Source organism: Phyllobates terribilis, unplaced genomic scaffold, assembly GCF_046119375.1.
Source record: "Phyllobates terribilis strain yellow unplaced genomic scaffold, ASM4611937v1 Scaffold_1__5_contigs__length_1240528914, whole genome shotgun sequence".
NCBI lineage: Eukaryota > Metazoa > Chordata > Amphibia > Anura > Dendrobatidae > Phyllobates > Phyllobates terribilis.
In genome coordinates, this window is record NW_027362761.1 from 1,018,956,719 (window position 1) to 1,018,982,862 (window position 26,144).

Genomic DNA, 26,144 nt, shown 5'->3' on the forward strand with positions numbered 1-26,144 from the left:
ATCGCTATGTGTTCGCTGGTGAGCTGTCAAACAGGCAGGCTCACCAACGATCAGGGGAGCAGCGACATCATGGAAAGAATCTTTCCACGATGTCCTGTTCCTGGTTACCAGCCTGCTGAAGCAGGAGCAGGCTGGTAACTATGGTAAACATCGGGTTACTAGAGGCACACGAGCTCCTAGTAACCCGTTGTTTATCATGGTTACCACTCTGCTACGGTGAGCGGGAGGTTACCGCTCACTTTAGCAGGCTCGCAACCATGATAAACAGCGGGTTACTAGGTGCGCGTGAGCCCCTAGTAACCCGATGTTTACCATAGTTACCAGCCTGATCGCTGCTCCCGCTGGTCACACACAGCGATGTGTGCTGACCAGCGGAAGAGCAACGACCAAAAAATGGTCCAGGACACTTTGCAGCGATCAGCAACCTCACAGCAGGGGCCTGATCGTTGCAAAGCGTCACACATAGCGACATCGCTGGTGAGGTCGCTGTTGCGTCACCAAAACCGTGACACAGCAGCGATCTCGCTATGCGAGACGGGGGCTTTAGGCATGGTAAGTGATGTCTAATTTCACTCAGAACAAAATGAAGATTGCTGACAAGACCACATGGGCAACACCATGAAGATGCCTTCTTGAGAGAATATCAGACCGGTCCTACTCCAGGAATTATAGGGTGACATAATGCATGGTAGCTGGACCCCTACAGTCTTCATTCCAGGTACACTAACAGCTCAGTGTTAAATTGATTTAGTCGTGTAAGCAGCGTTACGGTCATTTCTCCAAAGCGTTCCAGGGATATTTTTTAACACAAGAACGCATGTCCTTCTGGGAGCAGTATGCGTGACCTAAACGTGCTATTATGGACTGCAGCATCTCCAGACTTGTCTCCCATTGATCACATAAGCGGTGTCATTAGTCGGCAATTGCAAAGAGAGTTGCCAGCAGTGGCTGTTGATTTGCGTGCCCAAGTGTATTCAGCATGGCAGAACATTCCTCAGACAACCGTTAAAAGGGAATCGGTCACCAGGTTTTTACCACTTAATCTGAGAGAAGCATAATGTAGATACAGAGACACTGATTCTAGTAATGTATCACTTATTTGGGTGCATGGCAGTTTCAGTGTTGAGAAGTATATGCAAACTAAAGCGTAAGCTGCAGTAGCTTCTATCACACCTTGCACCCACTGCGGCTCATTATACATCCATACAGTTATACCAAGACACCACTCTACCATCAGGCACTGCCAGTATGTGCCTCCAGGCCATCCACCTAATACTAAGCAACACTGCCAGATCCACACCAAGATATGGACAAGACATAATAGATTCCCCTCACATAATCAGAGGGAGAATCCCCCTACAGCAGATTACCACAGTGTGAACGCCGCTCTGCACAGATCCAGAAGCCCCTCGCAGAATACAGACACTATGGTAGCCAAAGCTTTCCACTGGATGTGTGAGAAATAGATTGTTGGGCATCCAAAAGCGACAATCACCAACTACTGGAATGGAGACTACCCAACGTGGCCATTTCCGTAACATTTAGCTCATCAGAAGGAGTGATAGCCCCCCTCAACCAAAATTTGACCATCTAACCTATGGTTGGTAATAAATCCCAGTAAACATTTTCTGACATGTCAGAAGGTGCCATCACTGGTAGTCTGTGCCTTGTGGTCCCACCAATCAGTTTGCAGTGAACAGTAGATTTCCTCTGACAGCCTATCTCGGAGTCTAAGGAAGCAAAGGCCAGAGAAGATGCCGTCAGCCCTTCTTTATGATGGGCGAAGGCCACAGGGTAACGTCTCAAATGCAGCCCGAAACTGAATGTCTGATCATCAAGTGTCCAACTGATGGGACTCCTACCATTCCAGGTAACGGGTGTCTGATCCCCGTTTCTTGGTGGAGAGGTGCTGTTCACCATGCATCTATTCGGGAAGCAGGAATGGCTCAGTGCCTACAGGTCAGATACCACTGAAATACCAGAAATAATGTCCCTAATGGGAAAACCATGACCTCCAGATGACATAACAATTGTGCGGCAGCCTCGGGCAGATGAGACACGATGGTACAATACACACAATGCAGATATATATACAGCGGTGATCGACATGATGCAGATAAAGTGTGTGTGGGGGGGGCACACTGGCATTATACACAGGATATGTGATCCACACAGTGGGAACATGTGATACCAGGGTGTCGTACACTTGATATAGATGTGATCAGTGGTGGACTGAGGTGTCAAGATCCCACCAGTGACATCGGTTCTGAGGGAACACGCTAATTTGCTAATGCTTCTATGATAAACTGGGTGTATATATGTATGTATGCTGCCTTCTCTGTACAAGTTGCATTAAATGTCCTGTGCCAAGCACTGCTCATGTAGGAGGTGTGGGGGCCATGCAGGCACAGGGATCCACTGGGGGATTCACCTGTTCCCCTGTGGAACAGTCTTAGCCTGAATGTTATGTAGACAGAGACACATGACACAGTGGGTGGCACGGACAGGACCCCTGGCATCACACATGACACAGTGGGTGGCACGGACAGGACCCCTGGCATCACACATGACACAGTGGGTGGCACGGACAGGACCCCTGGCATCACACATGACACAGTGGGTGGCACGGACAGGACCCCTGGCATCACACATGACACAGTGGGTGGCACGGACAGGACCCCTGGCATCACACATGACACAGTGGGTGGCACGGACAGGACCCCTGGCATCACACATGACACAGTGGGTGGCACGGACAGGACCCCTGGCATCACACATGACACAGTGGGTGGCACGGACAGGACCCCTGGCATCACACATGACACAGTGGGTGGCACGGACAGGACCCCTGGCATCACACATGACACAGTGGGTGGCACGGACAGGACCCCTGGCATCACACATGACACAGTGGGTGGCACGGACAGGACCCCTGGCATCACACATGACACAGTGGGTGGCACGGTCAGGACCCCTGGCATCACACATGACACAGTGGGTGGCACGGTCAGGACCCTGGCATCACACATGACACAGTGGGTGGCACGGACAGGACCCTGGCATCACACATGACACAGTGGGTGGCACGGACAGGACCCTGGCATCACACATGACACAGTGGGTGGCACGGACAGGACCCTGGCATCACACATGACACAGTGGGTGGCACGGACAGGACCCTGGCATCACACATGACACAGTGGGTGGCACGGACAGGACCCTGGCATCACACATGACACAGTGGGTGGCACGGACAGGACCCTGGCATCACACATGACACAGTGGGTGGCACGGACAGGACCCTGGCATCACACATGACACAGTGGGTGGCACGGTCAGGACCCTGGCATCACACATGACAGTGGGTGGCACGGACAGGACCCTGGCATCACACATGACACAGTGGGTGGCACGGACAGGACCCTGGCATCACACATGACACAGTGGGTGGCACGGACAGGACCCTGGCATCACAAATGACACAGTGGGTGGCACGGACAGGACCCTGGCATCACACATGACACAGTGGGTGGCACGGACAGGACCCTGGCATCACACATGACACAGTGGGTGGCACGGACAGGACCCCTGGCATCACACATGACACAGTGGGTGGCACGGACAGGACCCCTGGCATCACACATGACACAGTGGGTGGCACGGTCAGGACCCTGGCATCACACATGACACAGTGGGTGGCACGGACAGGACCCTGGCATCACACATGACACAGTGGGTGGCACGGACAGGACCCTGGCATCACACAATACATAGACGTGGCACGGACAGCTGTTGGTGAGGGCACAGGTGGAGCTTACACTGTGGTGACAGGCGACGTCTCCATGCTGCTGGCGGAGGGAGCGCTGCGGGCAGATGTCAGCACCATTCCACGGGCTGGTAGAGCGGAGTCCCCGCAGCAGCAGTGCTCGGCTCTCCCGCTCACTCCATGCCCAGCTCCGAGTGGCTGCGTTTCTCCCGCACGTAGTCCCACACGCCGGCTCTGTGTCCCGGGTCCTAGCAGCTGCCGTCCGCCCTCCGCTCAGCCGGCTGTCTGCTCTCTGTGTGAGCGGGTTACTACGAGCCGCTGTGCACTCTGTATCAACATCCTGATCTCACATCTCGTGAGCCAATTAGGACGATGTTATCAGAAAGCAGTGGCGCCCTCTGGCTGTGGAAGACCTACACTGCGCTTACATTGACCGGATGCTGTCATATGCCCTGTACGGGCCGGCGGGACTGGTGTGTGCTGGGAGCAGTGTGCGACTGATGGCGCAGGGGCCGAGCTGTCTGTGTCTTCTTATTATTGCCACATCTTCTGTGAGGAAGCTCCATAGAGGCGACCAACACTCATAAAGCACTGACACCTAGACATGCTTTCTTCTGTGATGATGAAGACCACCACTACTGACCCCTAGACATTGCTTCTTCTGTAATGATGAAGACCACCACTACTGACCCCTAGACAAGGCTTCCTCTGTGAGGATGGAGACCACCACTACTGACACCTAGACAAGGCTTCTTCTGTGAGGATGGAGACTACCATTACTGACACCTAGACATGGCTTCTTCTGTGAGGATGGAGACCATCACTACTGACACCTAGACATGGCTTCTTCTGTGAGGATGGAGACCACCACTACTGACACCTAGACATGGCTTCTTCTGTGAGGATGGAGACTACCATTACTGACACCTAGACATGGCTTCTGTGATGATGAAGACCACCACTACTGACCCCTAGACATGGCTTCTTCTGTGAGGATGGAGACTACCATTACTGACACCTAGACATGGCTTCTTCTGTGATGATGGAGACCACCACTACTGACACCTAGACATGGCTTCTTCTGTGAGGATGGAGACCACCACTACTGACACCTAGACATGGCTTCTTCTGTGAGGATGGAGACCATCACTACTGACACCTAGACATGGCTTCCTCTGTGAGGATGAAGACCACCACTACTGACACCTAGACATGGCTTCCTCTGTGAGGATGGAGACCATCACTACTGACACCTAGACAAGGCTTCCTCTGTGAGGATGGAGACCATCACTACTGACACCTAGACAAGGCTTCCTCTGTGAGGATGGAGACCATCACTACTGACACCTAGACATGGCTTCTTCTGTGAGGATGGAGACCATCACTACTGACACCTAGACATGGCTTCCTCTGTGAGGATGGAGACCATCACTACTGACACATAGACAAGGCTTCCTCTGTGAGGATGGAGACCACCACTACTGACACCTAGACATGGCTTCTTCTGTGAGGATGGAGACCATCACTACTGACACCTAGACATGGCTTCTTCTGTGAGGATGGAGACCATCACTACTGACACCTAGACATGGCTTCTTCTGTGAGGATGGAGACCATCACTACTGACACCTAGACATGGCTTCCTCTGTGAGGATGGAGACCATCACTACTGACACCTAGACAAGGCTTCCTCTGTGAGGATGGAGACCATCACTACTGACACCTAGACAAGGCTTCCTCTGTGAGGATTGAGACCATCACTACTGACACCTAGACAAGGCTTCCTCTGTGAGGATGGAGACCATCACTACTGACACCTAGACATGGCTTCTTCTGTGAGGATGGAGACCATCACTACTGACACCTAGACAAGGCTTCCTCTGTGAGGATGGAGACCACCACTACTGACACCTAGACATGGCTTCCTCTGTGAGGATGGAGACCACCACTACTGACACCTAGACAAGGCTTCCTCTGTGAGGATGGAGACCACCACTACTGACACCTAGACATGGCTTCCTCTGTGAGGATGGAGACCACCACTACTGACACCTAGACAAGGCTTCCTCTGTGAGGATGGAGACCACCACTACTGACACCTAGACATGGCTTCCTCTGTGAGGATGGAGACCACCACTACTGACACCTAGACATGGCATCTTCTGTGAGGGTGGAGACCACCACTACTGGCACCTAGACATGGCATCTTCAGTGAGGATGGAGACCACCACTACTGACATCTAGACAAGGCTTCCTCTGTGAGGATGGAGACTATCACTACTGACCCCTAGACATGGCATCTTCTGTGAAGATGGAGACCACTACTACTGACACCTAGACATTTAATCTTTAGAATGTCCAAATACCTGTTTAACCACGATTGGCACTTCTCAAATGCATATATATAACCACAGACTCCACCAGGTGTTCTATTTATCCCTGGGGATAACTAGAAGTGACACATGTTAGTTCAAATAAAATATTATTTTTATTAAATATCTTAAAATTGTTAAAAAACAGACAAGGTGCTGGAAAAAAGGTACAGGAGCTGTAATACCCAATAATGAAGGCGATCTTATAAAAAATTCAACACTGATTATAGTTCCAAATCAAATAAAAATACAAATGCATGATTGTATTTGTCATTTAGCACCTTGCTTTTTAGTACAATTGGTTCAGATGCTATATTATTCTACTTGATATTCCAATGCAAGGTGACAAAAAATATATATAGCAAAATGCTAATACACCTGTAGATACGAAGCATTTAGTATCTCATATTGCACACTGCCCTTTAGCCTAAATACTTGAAACACATGCCCTAAGGTCTATAATGTTTTTATCAAAGCAAGGACTTCATATGTGGAATCAAATTCTTGAAATTCACAGGTGCACTTAATGGTATACTGGTGAGGCTAAATGCCACAGGATTCAACTATGTCAAACAAATCCTCAATGGTCATGAAATTTTAGCCTAGTATCCCTCAGAATGAAAACCATCATACACATGTATTGAAAAAGCTGGTGGAACTTAAGGTTGTTTTTACCTGTTAAAGAACGCTGTGGTATCTAAGTGGGAGCTTCTGTACTCAGCCCCATCTTCTGTGAGGATGAAGACCACCTCTACTAACCCCTAGACATGGCATCTTCTGTGAAGATGGAGACCACCACTACTGACACCTAGACATGGCATCTTCTGTGAGGATGGAGACCACCTCTACTGACACCTAGACATGGCATCTTCTGTGAGGATGGAGGCCACCTCTACTGACACCTAGACATGGCATCTTCTGTGAGGATGGAGGCCACCTCTACTGACCCCTAAACATGGCATCTTCTGTGAGGAGGGAGACCACTTTTACTGACCCCTAGATATAGCAATCAGTACAGTCTCCTCATACCCCAGCACTCCAGCTGTTTTCATTGTTTCTGGTGCAGGTTTTCATGCTGCTTTTTGTACTTGTGTTTTTCTAGCCATTTCTCAAATCTTATCAACAAACCAATGTAAAAAAAAAAAAGACAGAAAAGTCTCAAAACTCCGATCCCCTGCTTGTGAAAACCAGAATTTAGGTCAGTGTGGTTTCAAATGTGCACACATGGTGGCTGATAATGTCGGTGTGCTGGTGCACGGGTGATTTTCCACAGAGACTGACCCTCCATGTGGTTATAAAGTGCATTTGTCAGTTCTGTGGTAATGACAATGCTGGTGTCACTTGTGGTGAAATAGCACGTAGCTTGTGAGCCGATGAGCACACCAGGTAAGACCGTCATGTCTGTATTTTGCAGATGTGACTGGTCCCTGAATTGCCACAATGAGGTGCATTTACATGGCACGATTATCAGGAATGAGCGTTCCTAGGAATGGCTTTACAAACAGGCTGCTGATCAACTGACAAACAAGCAAACACTCGTTTGTCAGGTGAAATTACTTTTAAAGGGGTTGTCCGGTCTAAATTGATAAGTCTGCAGTCCTTGTGTGTACAGTCACACTTGCATGGAGCAAGGCTGCGCCCACTAGTTGAGCTCTGGCCGGGAGTATGCATAACACATACATAACCGCCGGTCCCAACTCAGAGACCGGCCAATCCAGAGTGACTGCAGACATCAATTTAGACCAGACAACCCCTTTAAGGCCGGTTTCACACGTCCTGATTTTTCCTGTACCAGAGCTATGTCCGTGTGTGGCAACCGTGTGCCGCATCAGGATCACACATATCGGCGCCTGGGAATCAGTGTACAGTTAGCGCTGTTCCCAAGCGCCAGGTGCTGAGCGCTGCCCTCATCATCGTCCCTTGCTCACGCAGTGTCCATGTGTGAAAATAAGAATAAAATAACATCCTTATACTCCCCTGTCCAGATATGTCCCCCGCTGTAATCCTCTGACCGCTGACGATGAGGAGTCAGCGAGTGGGGCCCTGCAATGAGCGGAGCTTATGGAGTGACAGGGCTCCACTCCTGAGCTCAGCGCAGCTCCGGGTCGCGCTCATTCTCCCAAAAAAATGTTTATAAAAGTTAAAATCACCCCTTTTTGCCCCATTCAAAGTAAAACGATAATAATAAAAAAAATACACATATTTGGTATCACTGCTATCGGTAATGTCTGATCTATCAAAATATAAAGTAAATTAATCAGATCAGTAAACGGCATAACGAGAAAAAAAATCAATTGGTCGCCACAACATTGCAATAAAATGCAATACCAGGTGATCAAAGCATCATATCTACCCCAAAATGGTATCAATAAAAACGTCAGCTCCACATGCAAAAAATAAGCCCTCACCCAGCCCCAAATCACTAAAACTAGAGACTCTACGGCGCCATTTTTATATTTTTTTTTACAAACTGGATTTGTTTTTCACCGCTTAAATGAAAAATAACCTATACATGTTTTGGTATCGGCGTACTCATAATGACCTGGAGAATCATAATGGCGGGTCGGTTTTAGCATTTAGTGAACATGGTAAAAAAAAAAAAATTGTGGAATTTTTTTTTGTTTGCAATTTCACCGCACTTAGAATTTTTTCCAGTACACTATATGGTAAAATCAATAGTGTCGTTCAAAAGTATAACTCGTCCCGCAAAAAACAAGCCCTCACGCTTCCATATTGACGGAAAATTAAACGAGTTATGGCTCTGGGAAGAAGGGGAGCAAAAAAAAAACAAAAAGGCAAAAAACTGGAAATTGCGAGGTCGTAAAGGGGTTAAAGCGCCTCACCAGCACTGAAAAAGAAAAAAAGGCTGGACTGGTGCTTCAATAACGGCCATTCACTTTCTATGTAGCTGATCTGCGTTTTTTTATAGCTGTAGTTCAGCCAGTGTAAACTAGCCCTTAGTATGAAAGTAGCATTACAATTATCACAGCTTCCCAAAATAACATTTGGTCCTACATGTCAAACCACGGCAAAACAACACTTAAATCAGACAATTAAGACATATATTTAACCTCTTAGTAACAAAGCCAATTTTGATCTTAATGACCAAGCAAAATTTTACAATTCTGACCACTGCCACTTTATGAGGTAATAACTCTGGAACGCTTCAATGGATCCCCCTGATTCTGAGATTGTTTTTTCGTGACATATTGTACTTCATTATAGTGGTAAAACTTCTTTGGTGTGACTTGCGTTTATTTGGTGAAAATTTTGAAAAATGTAGCAATTTTTAAACTTTGAATCTTTATGCCCTTAAATCAGAGAGATATGTCACAGAAAATAGTTAATAAATAACATTTCCCACATGTCTACTTTATATCATTATCATTTTTGAAACATATTTTTTTTGTTGTTAGGAAGTTATAAGGGTTAAAAGTTGACGAGTGATTTCTCATTTTTCCAACAAAATTTTCAAAACCATTTTTTTTAGGGACCACATCACAATTGAAGTGATTTTGAGGGGTCTATATGACAGAAAATACCCAAAAGTGACACCATTCTACAAACTGCACCCCTCAAGATGCTCAAAATCACATTCAAGAAGTTTATTAACCCTTTACGTGCTTCACAGGATCTGAAGCAATGTGGAAGGAAAAATGAAAATGCAACTTCTTTCACAAAGAAGGGTGAAATTTCTCCTGAGTACACCGATCCCCCTTATCTAGGGGAAAATTATTGTTTGGGCGCACGGCAGGGCTCAGGAAGGAAGGAGTGACGTTTTGGAACGCAGATGTAACGCCACGTGTGAGTGCAACACAGAGGGGAAAGGGGGAAGAGGTGACCACCTAATCTGGACTAGCGTCACCCTGTCTCCCCCTAACGTCCCTATACAGCCTCCGCAGCTGTCGCCTATCACGTGCCTCGCCCTACTATCCCTGGTGTAAGGCTATAGCTGGGGGTGGAAGGAGATGAGCACTAGTCAACCTCCGCTAGCACTCTAAAGACAAAAGGGGAAGACAACACAGGGGAATAACAACTTAGCTTTAGAAGAAACTCCAACAGGGCACATGGCCTAAAGACTCCAGAGAGGACGTGATGCTGCTTCAGCCAAGTTCCAAGTAGAAATGAGTATAACCGGCGATGCCCACCTAGACACACCAGGTATATATACACCCAGACTAAAGGGAGGTAGTCGCTGGGTCCTAAACACAGCCTCCTATCTGGGCAGCTGTCTGCACTGCCAAACGTGGAGGCCTCCTGCAAACCACTGCAGGGCGACTGTCTGTCACCTCTGACACACCCGTTACAGTACCCCCCTCTACGAGTGGCCTCAGGACCAGGTTTCGCAGGAAAAGAGGTGTGAAAAGAGTGAACCAATTTGGAAGCATTAACCTCTGATGCTGAAACCCACATCCTCTCCGTACCATAGCCTTTCCAGTGCACCAAGTATTGTAGAGAACGACGTTGGAGACGAGAATCTACAATCTTCGAAATCTCGAACTCCAGGTTACCATCAACCATTACTGGGGGCGGTGGTAGAGGTGAAGGCTCAAGAGCCTTTTAAGGCTTTTACCTTTTGAGTAAAGACCTATGAAACACATTATGGACCTTAAGGGCCCGAAGAAGTTCAAGACAAAACGCTGCTGGGTTAATGACGGCGGTTATTTTGTAGGGACCAATAAACCTAGGTCCCAGCTTCCAAGAAGGAACTTTCAATCTTATATTCTTGGTAGACAACAACACAAAGTCATTCACATTCAGGTCCGGACCTGGCAAGCGTTTTCTGTCAGCCATACTTTTATAGCTGTCAACCATGGTCTTTAAATTACACAGAACACCCTGCCATACCGAGGAGAGTGACGAAGCAAACCGTTCCTCCTCAGGAACACCTAAAGCTCCACCCCCACTGAAGGTACCAAACTGTGGATGATAACCATATGCACCAAAGAACGGTGACCTGCCAGTGGATTCTTGACGATGATTATTGATGGCAAATTCTGTCAGCGGTAAGTAGGATGCCCAATCCTCCTGATTTTCGGAGACGAAACACCTGAGGTATGTCTCCCAAGTTCTGATTGACACGCTCGGTCTGACCATTCGACTGAGGGTGGAAGGCAGAGGAAAAGGACAGCTGCACCCCCAGTCAAGAACAGAATGCCTTCCAGAACTTGGAAACAAACTGGGTCTCCCGATCAGACACCACATCGGAGGGAACCCCATGAAGCTTCACAATCTCATTTATGAACACCTGGGCATGTGTATTAGCATTGGGAAGTGCAGGTAAAGCGACGATGTGAACCATTTTACTGAACTTATCTACTACTACCAAAACCACCATTTTGCCTGCAGAAACCGGTAGGTCAGTAATAAAATCCATGGACAAGTGTATCTATGGCCTGCTAGGGATAGGTAGCGGAAGGAGAGTACCAGATGGACAGGTGAGCAAAACCTTAGAACGTGCGCAAATACTGCAATCAGCTATGTGTTCAATTACATCCCCATGCAACCCCAGGCAACCAAAAACGACGAGAGAGGAGGTCCGCAGTTGCCTTATCACCTGGATGACCAGCAAGCACAGAGTTATGATGTTCCTTGATTACGGCGCAGATCAGGTGGTACAAATAACTTTCCTGAAGGGCAGGAGGCAGGGGCGTCCCCCTGAGCCTCCAGCACCTCCCCCTCCAGTTAAAGAAAAAGAGCCAAAATAACTACCCCTTTCTGTAATATCGGGGCAGGGTTCTCATGGTCACCACCACCAGGGAAGCTCCGGAACAAAGCATCAGCCTTGATGTTTTTGACCCCTGGACGAAAAGTGACAACAAAATTGAACCTAGTAAAAAACAGGGACCATCTGGCTTGCCTAGCGTTGAGACGTTTAGCTGACTGGAGATATGACAAGTTCTTATGATCAGTAATAACAGTAATAGGATGGACTGCCCCCTCCAACCAGTGCCGCCATTCCTCGAATGCCAATTTGATCGCCAATAGTTCCCTATTACCCATGTCATAATTTCTCTCAGCCGAAGACAATTTTTTAGAAAAGAAGGCGCATGGATGCCATTTACCAGGGGACGAACCTTGAGACAACACAGCCCCAACCCCGACATCCGAAGCATCGACCTCCACAATAAAGGGTTGAGAAACATCGGGTTGACTGAGTATAGGTGCAGTGGCAAAGTGATTCTTTAAGGAAGAAAAAGCCTGGAGGGAAGCCTCCGACCATTTGTAAAAATCAGACACCTTCTTAGTCATTAGAACCACAAATCTCAAATACATAGTCAGTGAAAAAACATCTGCAGCGAGTTACAGATGAATAGCACTGAAGCAACCACTTCAAAAAACATGAGAACATACAAAAAATTAAGTCTTAAAGGTTGGTACAAAAATACAACAACTTTATTAGTACAAAATGTACACGTAACATCTACAAATACAAAAAAGATGAATGGTATGTGTGAGAGGGTGGAGATAAAAAAATAGCAGCACGGGCACAAAGAGACCAAGACCCAAATGGTGATTATTGGAATAAATAGATGTTAGTATCAGACAAAAAAAGGGGGGAGGGGAGGGGGAAGACAAGGGAAATAGTTATCAAACAGTGCTATGGATCTCCATGATGCCCCATTACCTAGTGGTATAGCACAAGAATTTGGGCTACAGAGCCACTCTCAATAGCCTTATGCATAGTGGCTATTCTGTAGTCTCAAACGGAATCCCCATGCATCCTCAATGAGTAATAAAATAGCCAAATGGTTATACCTCAAAAATGAAATTGCGCCCAGACAGGTGGTGAGGAAGGCAAGTGCCTCTTCCTTCCCTACGCGCGTTTCGCGAGGAACAAGTCCAGCTTTCTCAAGGGAAAGTGAGGAAGATGCTCTGTAAGGACCTTAAAGTACCCATGTGATCGATCATGTGGTGTACCACATGATCCGATCGCATCCAATGAAAATGTGTGGGTGGCGTATGCGCACATCACGCGACAGTTCCTGCGCCGTAAGTCCAGCAGTCATGCCACAAGACGCCGGACCGCGGGCCAGGAGTGCCGGAGCGACGGGCGCATGCGCGCAACAAGATCACAGGAGGGTAAGTATGACAGACCAGAGGGACCTAAGATAACGGTCTAGATCAATAAACCACCGTAGGAAGAGCACCAACATATACTTAACAGAGGAGTAATTGTTATACAACCAATCACATGTCAAACAGTACACTGTAATAAAATTGTTGATGATACAGTTCCAGTCTCCATACAGATACGTCATGAGGGTGCCACAATCTTCAATGAGGCCGTATCCCACACAGATGGAATAACATATTCAAACGGGATTGATAAGAAAGGTGTAGAGACAGATTTTCACATAGGTCTACTCTGGGGTAGTTCAAATCTAAGCACATGGGAAAACATAGAAAAAACAAATATGATTAATAACAACGCAAAGAAAATTAAAACCACAAATATACTGCACCAGCAAACAACTGGCCATGGCTCGAAATAACAAGATTTAAAAAGGGAATTTTTTTTTTTTCTTAGTCTAAGGGGTTTCACTACAACAGAGTAATTTTGGATGAATTTCCTGTAAAAACTAGTAAAGCCCAGAAAACGTTGTAAGGCCTTTAGATTCTCGGAACGTTCCCAGTCAAGGACTGCACGGATCTTCTCCGGATCCATCCGAAAACCTGAAGATGACAACAAGTACCCCAAAACCTGCACCTCCTGAACAGCGAAAACACATTTCTCTAATTTGGCATAAAGTTTGTTATCCCTTAATATCTGGAGCACCTGCTTAACATGCCCCCGATGAGTCTCAAAATCAGATGAGTAAACCAAAATATCATCCAAATAGACCACCACAAACCTCCCCACCAAATGATGGAAAATGTAATTTATGAAATGCTGGAATACCGCAGGTGCATTGGTCAAACCAAAAGGCATAACCAGACTATCGAAATGACCTTCCGGGGTATTGAATGCTGTTTTCCATTCGTCCCCTTCTCTGATTCTAACCAGATTGAAGGCTCCCCTTAAATCCAACTTGGAGAATACCTTAGCTCCCACAACCTGGATGAACAAATCAGGAATCAGAGGAAGAGGGTATGGATCACAGACAGATCATTTAAACAGGGACGTAGACCGCCATCTTTTTTCTTCACAAAGAAGAACCCTGCCGCCACAGGCGAAGATGAGGGTCTGATATGTCCCTTCTCCAGACTTTCCGCAATGAAATCCTTCATGGCTTGTCTCTCAGGGCCAAAAAGATTATACAGTCTGGACTTGGATAGTTTAGCTCTGGGGGTCAGGTTAATAGGACAGTCATAAGCACGATGAGGAGGCAAATCCTGACACCCCTTCTCAGAAAAAACGTCTTCAAAACCAGACAGAAAAGCGGGCAGTATCTCCGCAGAGACAGCAGCAATGGAAACATTCAGACAGTTCTCATGGCAGTTATCTCCCCATTCAATAATCTCCCCGGATTTGCCAATCCACCAATGGATTATGTTTAACAAGCCAGGGGATACCTAAGACAATCGGAGTAGGGAGATTCCCCAAAACATAGCAAGGAATGATTTTACAATGAACTGACCCCACCCACAGTTTCACATTATGTACAATCTGAGTTAATGCTTTCTGTGCAAGTGGCGCCGAGTCAATGGCAAAGATGGAAATAGGTTCAGCTAAAGCATAGCAAGCGAGACCATGAGTTTTCACAAACTCAGCATCAACCATGCTGACCCCGGCTCCACTGTCAACAAACACAAAAAAAATTTTGATTTTGCTCTCTAGCTCCACCTCCGCAGTCAGGACAAAGCGGGAACTGCAGTTTGGCCACAAATGCACCCCTTGTTTATCCAACTCCAGACTACCGAGAGTTTATCAAGTCTCTTTTTGTTTAGGAATTGAAGGACAGGTCCCAACAAAGTGTCCCTTTTTCCCACAAAAAAAAATGCGCTTTTTTTCTTGCGAATCTCCAGGGAGATGTATGATATAGAGACACCCCCTAACTGCATAGGTTCCTCCACCTCTCCCAGTACTGGTTCACCCCCAGACCACTCCCTTGGCAAAGGTACATAACCCCTACAAGAAGGCCCCGGAGAAGGAGGTCACACCCGTCTATCCCGAAGGCGCCTATCCAGACGTATGGCCAAAGACATGGCAGCCTCCAAGGACTGAGGAGTATCATATAGAGCCAAGGCATCTTTCAACCTTTCCTTTAGCCCCTCACAAAATGTACTTTTTAGGGCTGAGTCATTCCATTTGGAATCCGTTGCCCATCTACAGAATTCCGAACTGTATGTTTCCACTGACAGAATCCCCTGCTGAAGGCGACGTAGCTTAGACTCAGCCAAGGCAACTTGGTCAGGGTCATCATAGATGAAGGCAAGAGCTTAAAAAAAAACCTCCACAGATTGGAGACAACCCGAATCCTGCGGTAACGAAAACGCCCATGACTGAGGATCTCCCTGCAGTGGAGAGATCACAATGCCAACTCATTGCTCCTCATTACCGGAGGAGTAGGGACGAAGCTTGAAATACAATTTGCATGCCTCCTTAAACACAAAAAAACTGTCCCTACCTCCTGAAAACCTGTCCGGGAGGGCAACCTTGGGTTCAGGCTGGACAGGCCTACCTGCAGAGACCCCCACATTGGCGGCCTGTAACCGCTGATACTGCTGCTGAACCTCACAGCGGAGGTCATTCACCTCCAGAGACAGACAGTGGAACTGCTCTGTGAGCTCTGCAACTGATCCCATACTAAAGGGAGTAAGAAAAAAAAAATGTCAATCTTGTGTCGTTTTTTTTTCTTTTTCAAAAACGTGCTCGGCCGGTTATAATGACACGCCAGGTGTGAATGCAACACAGAGAGTCACGCCAGGTGTGAGTGAAATACAGAGGTGAAAGGAAGCCCAGACACTAGGAAAAGGGGGAAGAGGTGACCTACTAATCTGGACTAGCGTCACCCTGTCTCCTCCTAACGTCCCTATACAGCCTCCGCAGCTGTCACCGATCACGTGCCTCGCCCTACTATCCCTGGCATAATGCTATAGCAGGGGGTGGAAGGAGATGAGCACTAGTCAACCTCCGCTAGCACTCTAAAGTCAAAATGGGAAGACAACACAGGGGAATAACAACTTAGCTTTAGAAGAAACTCCAACAGGGCACACGGCCTAAAGACTCCAGAGAGGACGTGATGCTGCTTTAGCCAAGTTCCAAGTAGAAATAAGTATAACCGGCGATGCCCACCTAGACACACCAGGTATATATACACCAGACTAAAGGGAGGTAGTTGCTGGGTCCTAAACACAGCCTCCTATCTAGGCAGCTGTCTGCATTACCAAACGTGGATACCTCCTGCAAACCACTGCAGGGCGACTGTCTGTCACCTCTGACACACCCGTGACTGCAGACTTTGATGGAATGGTCTGCTGGTGTCATGTCGCATTTTAAGCCCCTGATGTGCCTAAACAGTGGAAACCCCCAATAAGTGACCCTATTTTGGAAACTAAACCCTTCAATGAGTTTATCCAGGAGTATAGTGAGCATTTTGATCCCATAGGTACTACACAGAATTTGATAATATTAGGCTGTCATATGGAAAATTTTAATTTTTTTCACGAAAATGTTGTTTTAGCCCCAAATTTGTAATTTTAACAATAGATAATAGGTGAAAATGGACCACATAATTTGATACACAATGTCTCCCGAACACGATGATACCCCATATGTGGTCAAAAACTTCTGTTTGGGCATATCGCAGGGCTATGAAAGGAAAGAGCGCTATTTGTTTGGAATAAATTGTAAATGCCATATCGCATTTGGAGAGCCACAGACATGCGAAAACAGCAGAAACCCCCCAGGTGACTCCATATTGGAAACTTCACTGCCTAAGGAATTCATCTAGGGGTGTAGTGAGTATTTTGAACCCATAGGTGCCTCACAGAACTTTATTACATTGAGACATGGAAATATGACATTTCATTGGTAAAAATGTAATTATTGTATTTGCTGCAAATTTTCAGGTACACAAGGGTTAATAGGTGAAACTGGACCCCATAACTTATTGCGCAATTTCTCCTGAACATGGTGACGCCCCATATGTCCTCAGAAATTACTGTTTGGCCACACGTCAGGGCTGAGAAGGAAAGAGCGCTATTTGGCTTTTGGAGCACAGATTTTGCTAGAATAGTTTGCGGGTGACATATGAGGAGCCCAAAAGGTGCCAGAACAGCAGAAAAACCCCAAAAGTGACCCTATTGTAGAAATTGCACCCCTCAATGAATTAATCTATAGCTGCAGTGACTATTTTGTAACATCCATGCCATGCTTTTTTCTGGAGAATTGCAAATATGCCAGTTTAGCGCCCATACATTGTGCCCCCATACAGTGTAGTGCCTCAATACATTGTGACCAGCCTGTGCTTCTGGTGATTCCCACACCGTAAATTGTTAAGTGCTGTCTCCTCACTACAATAATGATAAACATGTGGCCACTTAATGCGGTTTAGGCACAGTGGGGCTCAGAAGGAGGGGGGGGGGGGGGCATTTGGATTTGGGAGCGCTGAATTCACTGGATTTTATTTGACGGGTCGAGAGCCAAGTCTCTTTTCTGAGTTTTTTCTACCAGTAACGTGGGAAGCCCCTATAGTTCCAGTGACAGATGACGGACCTGAGTGGGGACTGGTTTTGTGCGGGATAAATTAGGGGTTTCCGTGTAAATTCCACAAAAATGTGATTTAGACGAAACCCCCGACGGAACTACCCACCATAATGAGGCAGATGGAGACACTTTAGAGTCCGTTTTGCTTCTGCTCCGGTGGAATCCATCTTTTTAGGCGAGCGAAGATCTGTAGTCACACACATTTATGCGCTAAAATGACGCCTAAAATGATGGGACAAGGCCCTCTAGAGACCAGTCCAAAGTGACTCCATCTGCTCATAAGTGAGTGGTTCCATCGGGGGTTTTGTCTGAATCACGGTTTTGGGGAATTTACAAGGAAACCAACGTAAGCGCACAGCGGAGAGTGCAGGATAAATGTGAGCCGAGCCTTATTCCGATTTTTGGGAGGCAGAATGAACATATAGACAGCAGTACAAGAATAGTCCTTATTTTTATTTTTGTGCGGTTCACCGGGCGGTATGATTGATAAGGTGGATTGATTCTTCTGGTCGGTGTATTACAGCTATACCAGATTTATATTGTTTGTTTTTTTTTAGGTTTTCCTGCTATCACACAGTAAAAATGCTTTTTTTATAAAAAGTAGTTTTTTTGTCGCCATATTCTGAAAGCTGTAACTGTGTTATTTTTTGGTGATAGAGCTGTACGAGGGCTTATTTTTGTGGGACGAGTTGCAGAATTTTTTGGTACCATTTTGGGGCACATAATATGTTTTGATCACTTTTTATTCAGATTTTTCAGACACAGAATGAACAAAAATCTATCTTATACCGTTTTAGTAAACATATCCAAAAAGACTCCCTTCACTGATGAATCATTACTTATGAAGTCTTGTTTCGTGCAAGTACTCCAAGTAAATGCTTTACGTTTTTCTAGACTGTGTGCCCACGTATGCAATTATTATTTCAGTCAGCTAAAAAAAAACATTGAAACCTTGATATACGCCCACATATTAATGTGTCTTAGCAGATATTTTTATTAACTTTTTTCGTTGTCTTTTTATGTACCAAACCAACCATGTATGGAGGGTCATGGTCTTATCAGTGAGTGACACACACTCTCTGTATGCACACTTATGCAAAAAACTGTCAGTCACTGATAGGACCGCTCACTGGATCAAAAATCCAAGAAAGAACAAAGGAATAAATGATTAAAACATAGGTTATACTGAATCTTTTTTTCCACAAAGCTATATATCAGTCTACTCCACACCCCTTGCTCTATAACATCCTGCGTGCAGATTTACTGCTTTTTCATGGTGACAGGTTCCTTTTAATCAATATCTCATTGAACACATGATCAATTTCCAAAATTTTGACAATATTGAGTTTCATAGAACATTTTTTAACCCATAACAGGAGGTCCGTCAGAGGGGCTGCTATCAAGGCAAAGTTAGGGACAAACTTTCAGTAGTAGCCCATGATTCCTAGGAATGCCTTGACCTGCTTCTTCAAGTGGAGTTGTGGCCAACTCTGGATCACCTCTACATTATTTATCTAGGGTTTGTTAAACCTGGTAGGTCTTCCTGGCTGGGGAATTTTGTATTTGACCTCTTCAACCTTTTCCACCAAGTCATAGGGGCCTTGCCACTGGGCCAGGAATTTGCTCTCCATCGTGGGCACGAGCACAAACACCCGATCCCCAGGATTGAACTGTCTGACTTTGGCCTACTTATTATACACCCTTGACGGTGCCTCCTGTGCCTTCAGGAGGTGCTCCTTCACAAAGAGCATCACGTTGGCAATCCTCCCGTGCATCTGAGCCACATGCTCTATCATTCCTGTAGGGTATGGTCTCAGTTTCCAAGAACTGTTTTGCCACATCCAGGAGTCCACAGGGGTGTTGGCCGTCCAGTAGTTCAAAAGGGGGTGAATCTGTGGAAGCTTGGGGAATTTCCCTGATGGAGAACAGAAAATAGAGTAGAAGACAGTCCTAGTCCCAGCTGTCCTTTTCTACCAATTTCTTTGGCTTTTAAGGGTTTTTTTTAACCTTTCCACCAAGCCATCCATCTGTGGGTGATATGTTGAGGTCCGGAGCTGCAAAACTTCCAGGGCCTTATATAACTCCCTCATGACCATCGATATGAAAGGTGTCCCTTGATTCATTAATACCTCTTTCGGCATGCAAGCTTGAGAGAATAGACCTTCGGGTACCATGTAGCATAATCAAGGACCACCAAGATGTATGGATCCCCCCTGGCGGACTTTACCAGGGGTCCCACTAAGTCCATAGCTATACATTCGAATGGGACGTTGGTTATGGGCAACGAAACTAAGGGACTACGGAATTGGGCCACCAGGAAGGTTAGCTGGCACGTGGGACAGGACCAAAAATAGCTTAGGATTTCTCTATAGCACCTGGGCCAGTAGAACCGCTCGAGGATCCATTTCTGGGTCTTGTCTACCCCCAGATGTCCACCCAACACATGAGCATGAGCCATATCTGACACTGTGTGTCTATAGGGCTCTGTTACCAGTAACTGCTGTGTTACCTCACCCGTTTGTTTGGTCACTCTATATAAATGATCCCCATTCATTGCAAAATGTGTCGGCCCCTGGCTCATGAGGAACACCGTTCAATACTAAAACATAGAAATTGTTCCAGCTTTAGATAAAAAGTCCATATTTATTAGAAAATATTAAAAATTCATAATCATGTCCTATAGTCAGCAACCTGACCCAGAATATATATTATACGCAGACGCGTTTCGAACTGCTGTTCTTATTCATTGCATGCATAAGAACAGCAGTTCGAAATGCGTCTGCATATAATATATATTCTGGATCAGGTTGCTGACTGTAGGACATGATTATGAATTTTTAATATTTTCTGATAAATATGGACTTTTTATCTAAAGCTGGAACAATTTCTATATTTTTGTTTGGATCCCTGCTGCACAGCTGATTCTGTGCTTTGGACATTCAAGTAGATGATCTGATAGAATTGGTTTTTGTTCACCATTCAATAATGTTACATTTTCAAGGGCACCTTTCTGAGTTGGGCAGTTTCAAAGTTTTCCATGGACACCTCTAGCTCAGGGACATTGGATTCTGTGGATGCTTCCTCATTCCCCTCGCCAGCAAGCACACAAAATTGAAACTCATCGGCCACAACATGCAATCAGGTTTCTTGACCACCCCGACTTCATGAGACGCGGTACCAGAATTCGTGCTTATATCGACCCGGGACACAGGATAGTTCTTTGCGTCCGCATGGATACACCTTACACCCACCACCTTCCCAGGGATAAGCCAATGCAGAAAAGTGGTCCTTTCCAGGATCACCAAACTGTCACAGGTGTGTCAGAAGTGACAGACAGTCGCCCTGCAGTTGGTTGCAGGAGATCTCTTCGTTTGGCATTACAGACACCTTCTTAGAAGCTGTCTCTCTAGGACCCAGCGACTACCTTCCTCTGGCTAATTAACAACCTGACTTGGGTGCATAAATACCTGCTGTTTGCTGAGGGAGGTGCTGGTGATATTCACATGACCCCTTGTGAAGGCTCAGAGCAAGTGCTTTACTTCTTCCTCTCTGGTGTTATGAGGACTGGTGTTCATTTCCCCTAAGTTGACTAAAAGCTAAGCTATCTTCCCTTGTTTATTCCCCCTTTGTTGTCCTTAGTTGTCAGTGGGGATCGACTAGCGCTCATCCCCTTCCTTCACTAGCCAGGGCCAAACGCCAGGGAAAGACAGAGCAAGGTTCTCGTGCGGCGATTGATGAAGAACCAATATAGGGACATTAGTGGAGACAGGGTGATATTAGATCAGCTTAGGAGGTCTCCAACCCCCCCTTTCCCTAGAGACTGGGCTCCCTTTCCCTCTTCCCTCTTGTGCTTCACTAAGTCTTTCCCACACTTCGCGTGACATTATCGCCGGCCGTGCACATTTTGAAAACAAAAGCAAAAACTGAAATTTTGGGTTTGTTTGTGTGCGCGTTTTGGGCGTGGACTTTTTTTTCCTTTTCTCCCTTAGTATAGTTTCAGTTGCAGAGCTCGCAGATCGGCTGCGCTGTCTGTCTCTGGAGGTGAATTACCTCCGCTGTGAGGTTCATCAACAGCAGCAGCGGCTACAGGTCGCTAATGTAGGGGTCTCTGCAGGTAGGCCTGTCTAGCCTGAACCCAAGGTTGCCCTCCCGGACAGGTTTTCAGGAGGTAGGGACAAGTTTTTTTGTATTCAAGGAGGCCTGCAAACTATATTTTAAACTTCGTCCTTACTCCTCTGGAAATGAGGAACAACGGGTTGGTATTGTGATCTCTCTACTGCAGGGAGATCCTCAATCGTGGGCGTTTTCTTTACCGCAGGATTCGGTTTGTGTCCAATCTGTTGAGGGTTTTTTTGGGGCTCTTGCCCTCATCTATGATGACCCTGACTGAGTCGCCTTGGCGCAGTCTAGGCTCCATTGCCTTCAGCAGGGGAATTGGTCAGTGGAGACGTACAGTTCTGAATTTCGTAGATGGGCAACGGATTCTAGCTGTAATGACTCAGCCCTTAGAAGCCAATTTTGTGAGGGTCTTTCTGAAAGGTTAAAAGATGCATTGGCAGTATATAAAACCCCTCAGTCCTTGGAGGCCGCCATGTCTTTGGCCATACGTCTTGATAGACGCCTTCGAGATAGACGGGTGAAGCCACCTTCTCCGGGGCCTTCTTGTCGGGGTTATGTACCTCTGCTGGGGGAGCGGTCTGGCGGTGAACCAGTGCTGGGGGAGGTGGAGGAACCCCTGCAGTTAGGGGGTGCCTTTACATCATACATTCCCCCGGAGATTCGCAAGAAAAAAGGTTTTGTTTTTTTTTGTGGGAAAAAGGGACACTTTATTGGGACCTGTCCTTCAATTCCCAAACAAAAGGAGACTCGATTAACTCTTGGTAGTCTGGAGTTGGATAAACAAGGGGCGCATTTGTTGCCAACCTGCAGTTCCCGTTTTGTCCTGACAGTTGAGGTGGTGCTAGAGAGCAAAACTGAAAAAATTTCTGTGTTTGTTGACAGTGGTGCTGGAGTCAGCATGATTGAGGCTGAGTTTGCGAAAGCTCATAGCCTTGCTTGCTGTTCTTTAGCTAAGTCTATTTCCATCTTCGCCATCGACTCCGCGCCACTTGCACAGAAAGCATTTACTCAGATTGTACATAATGTAAAACTGAAGGCGGGGTCGGTTCATTGTGAAATAATCCCTTGCTATGTCCTGGACAGTCTTCCCACGCCAATTGTACTGGGTCTTCCGTGGCTGGTGAAACATAATCCGTTAGTGGATTGGCAAGCCACGGAGATCATTGAATGGGGAGATTACTGCCATGAGAACTGTTTAGATATTTCCCTTGGTACTGTCTCTACTGAAATATTACCTGCTTTTTTGTCTGGTTTTGGGGATGCTTTTTCTGAGAGGGGGTGTCAGGAATTGTCTCCTCATCGTGCATATGACAGTCCTATTAACCTGACCCCCGGAGCTAAACTACCTAAGTCCAGGCTGTATAATCTTTCTGGCCCTGAGAGACAAGCCATGAAGGATTTCATTGCAGAAAGTCTGGAGAAGGGACACACTAGGCCCTCATCTTCGCCTGTGGTGGCTGGGTTCTTCTTTGTGAAGAAAAAAGATGGTGGTCTACGTCCCTGTTTAGATTTCCGGGAATTAAATCAAATTACCATCCGAGACCCATACCCTCTTCCTCTGATTCCTGATTTGTTCAGCCAGGTTGTAGGAGCTAAGGTATTTTCCAAGTTGGATTTAAGGGGAGCTTACAATCTGGTTAGAATCAGAGAAGGGGACGAATGGAAAACAGCGTTCAATACCCCTGAAGGGCATTTTGAGAGTCTTGTAATGCCTTTCGGTTAGACCGATGTGACGCGACCCCTGGGCCAGTGCTGTTTGGGGGATACCCGGAGCCGGATCAGATGGGGGTTGTAGTCTCCGAGTGGCGGCGACCCGGTCCGTGCCCAGGGTGTCAAACTCTGTGTGTGGCAGTCTTGATAGATGTTATTGATGTTCTTAGTGTCGACTACGCCACCCGTTGATTTGCGGTCAGTAGGCCGCCGCTGCAGAAGGGTCCGCTGAGGCTGGTGGTATGTGTGCAGCTGTGGTAGTATAACCCCCAACGGGAGGGGTATAGCCTCAGGGGGTCAGATGTAGAGGATGGTGGTTGTGAAGGTGCAGGATGATCAAGCAAGAAGACTCAGAGTCGTGCTGCGTCCACCAGGTCCTGGACTCGGCCAACCCCCAAGCAATTCTGGAGCGTGGTCCTGAGCTCCTTTCTGACTGTCCTTTCTACTGGCCGTTCCCACCAGGGATCCACTTATGTCCGGCTCCCTCGGGTCTCTTGTTGGTCAAGCCTCCTCTGGGCTCCCTGACCCTATGCTTGGTATGCCTTTCTCGTGGATTTGGTGAGGGTCGTGGCAGATCCTGCCCACGACCTCCGGTTCCTGGCTAAGGTGTGCTTTTCTCTCTGCCAGCTTGGGATCCGGTACCCTGGGTGCCAACCCTTCACCCTGCTGTTTGTATTCTGGGGTCTTGGGGTTCCTTCTTCTCTCTGGGTCCTTCTGACTCCTCTCTCTCTCTCAGACTTGGCCTTGGAGCTGGGCCCAGCCGGAACCACAACTCCCTGTCAGCCCTTCTGGCTGAGCTTCTCTGCTCTGCTCCTCAGGCTAAACTCTAACAGACTGACCCTGTTCTAAGATGGTGCCCACTTTATATACTCCCTCTATGTGTGAGCTCAGGTGACCAGCACCCAATGAGCTCCTAGCCTTACCCAGACTGCTCCCCCTATCTGCCCCTACACTACTGGGATGTTCCACCCCCCTCCCACTCCAGCCAGGGACAGACACTGTCGTACCTGCACATATACTGGTGGGAGTACCGTCGGTCTGTCCCCCGGAAATGGGATGTATGTAGTGTATGCAGCTATCTGAGCTCAGTCCCACACTCCATCCTTACCCGGGAGTGGAATACCACACCTCTGGCTTGAGGTGTAATACCCCTGTAGCAGCCGAGTCCTCAGGGTGCTACAGATGCACCTGTGGTATTCCAGCATTTCAAAAATCATATTTTCCATCATTTGGTGGGGAGGTTTGTGGTGGTCTATCTGGACGATATTTTGGTTTACTCACCTGATTTGGAGACACATAGGGGGCATGTTAAACATGTGCTCCAGATATTAAGAGATAACAAACTCTATACGAAACTGGAAAAATGTGTTTTCGCCATTCAGGAGGTGCTGTTTTTGGTGTACTTGTTGTCCTCTTCGGGTTTTTGGATGGATCAGGAGAAGATCCGTGCAGTCCTTGATTGGGACCGTCCCGAGAACTTGAAGGCTCTACAACATTTTCTGGGCTTTACTAATTTTTACCAGAAATTCATCCAAAATTACTCTGTAATTGTGTAACCCCTTACTGACATGACTAAGAAGGGGTCTGATTTTTCCAAATGGTCGGAGGCCTCACTCCAGGCTTTTTCTTCCTTAAAGAATTATTTTGCCACTGCACCTATACTCAGTCAACCCAATGTTTCCCAGCCCTTTATTGTGGAGGTTGATGCGTCGGATGTGGGGGTTGGGGCTGTATTGTCTCAGGGTCCATCCCCTGGTAAATGGCGTCCATGTGCCTTCTTTTCTAAAAAATTGTCTTCAGCTGAGAGAAATTATGACGTGGGTAATGGGGAACTTTTGGCGAACAAATTGGCGTTCAAAGAATGGCGACATTGGTTGGAGGGGGCTGTCTATCCTATTACTGTTATTACTGACCATAAAAACCTGTCATATCTCCAGTGAGCTAAACGTCTCAACCCTAGGCAAGCCAGATGGTCCCTGTTTTTTACTAGGTTCAATTTTGTTGTCACTTTTTGCCCAGGGGTCAAAAATGTCATGGCTGATGCTTTGTTCCGGAGCTTCCCTGGTGGTGGTGACCATGAGAACCCTGCACTGTATCCTGAACTGGAGGGTGACGTGTTGGAGGCTCAGGGGGACGCCCCTGTCTTCTGGCCTCCAGAAAGGTTATTTGTACCATCCAATCTGTGCCGTAAGGTTATTAAAGAACATCATAACTCTGTGCTTGCTGGTCATCCAGATGGTAAGGCAACCGCGGACCTCCTCTCTCGTCGTTTTTGGTGGCCGGGGTTTCATCGGGATGTGATTGAACACGTATCTGCTTGCAGTATTTGCGCGCCCATCTGTCTGTCTGGTACTCTTCTTCCACTACCTATCCCTAGTAGGCCATGGACACACTTGTCCATGGAGTTTATTATTGACCTACCAGTTTCTGCAGGCAAAACGGTGGTTTTGGTGGTTGTAGATAGGTTCAGTAAAATGGTTCACTTCATCGCATTACTTGCGCTTCAAAATGCCACGACACTTGC

The 26,144-nt window shown here is 46.9% G+C and overlaps 1 protein-coding gene across 3 annotated transcripts in view; it reads right to left on the reverse strand.

Moving 5' to 3' along the window:
- The window catches only part of KLHL2 (kelch like family member 2), a 168,125-nt gene extending 163,972 nt beyond the window's left edge, over positions 1-4,153 (reverse strand). Inside the window, exon 1 of one of the 3 annotated variants that reach the window (XM_073644364.1) lies at positions 3,819-4,151. In XM_073644364.1, the coding sequence (XP_073500465.1) occupies positions 3,819-3,886 (68 nt within the window). In that variant the 5' untranslated portion in view covers positions 3,887-4,151. Of the gene's footprint in view, positions 1-3,818 lie in introns of all 3 variants that reach the window. The other 2 variants (XM_073644372.1, XM_073644380.1) reach the window with 2 other exon arrangements.
- Between the last annotated feature and the right edge of the window lie 21,991 nt (positions 4,154-26,144).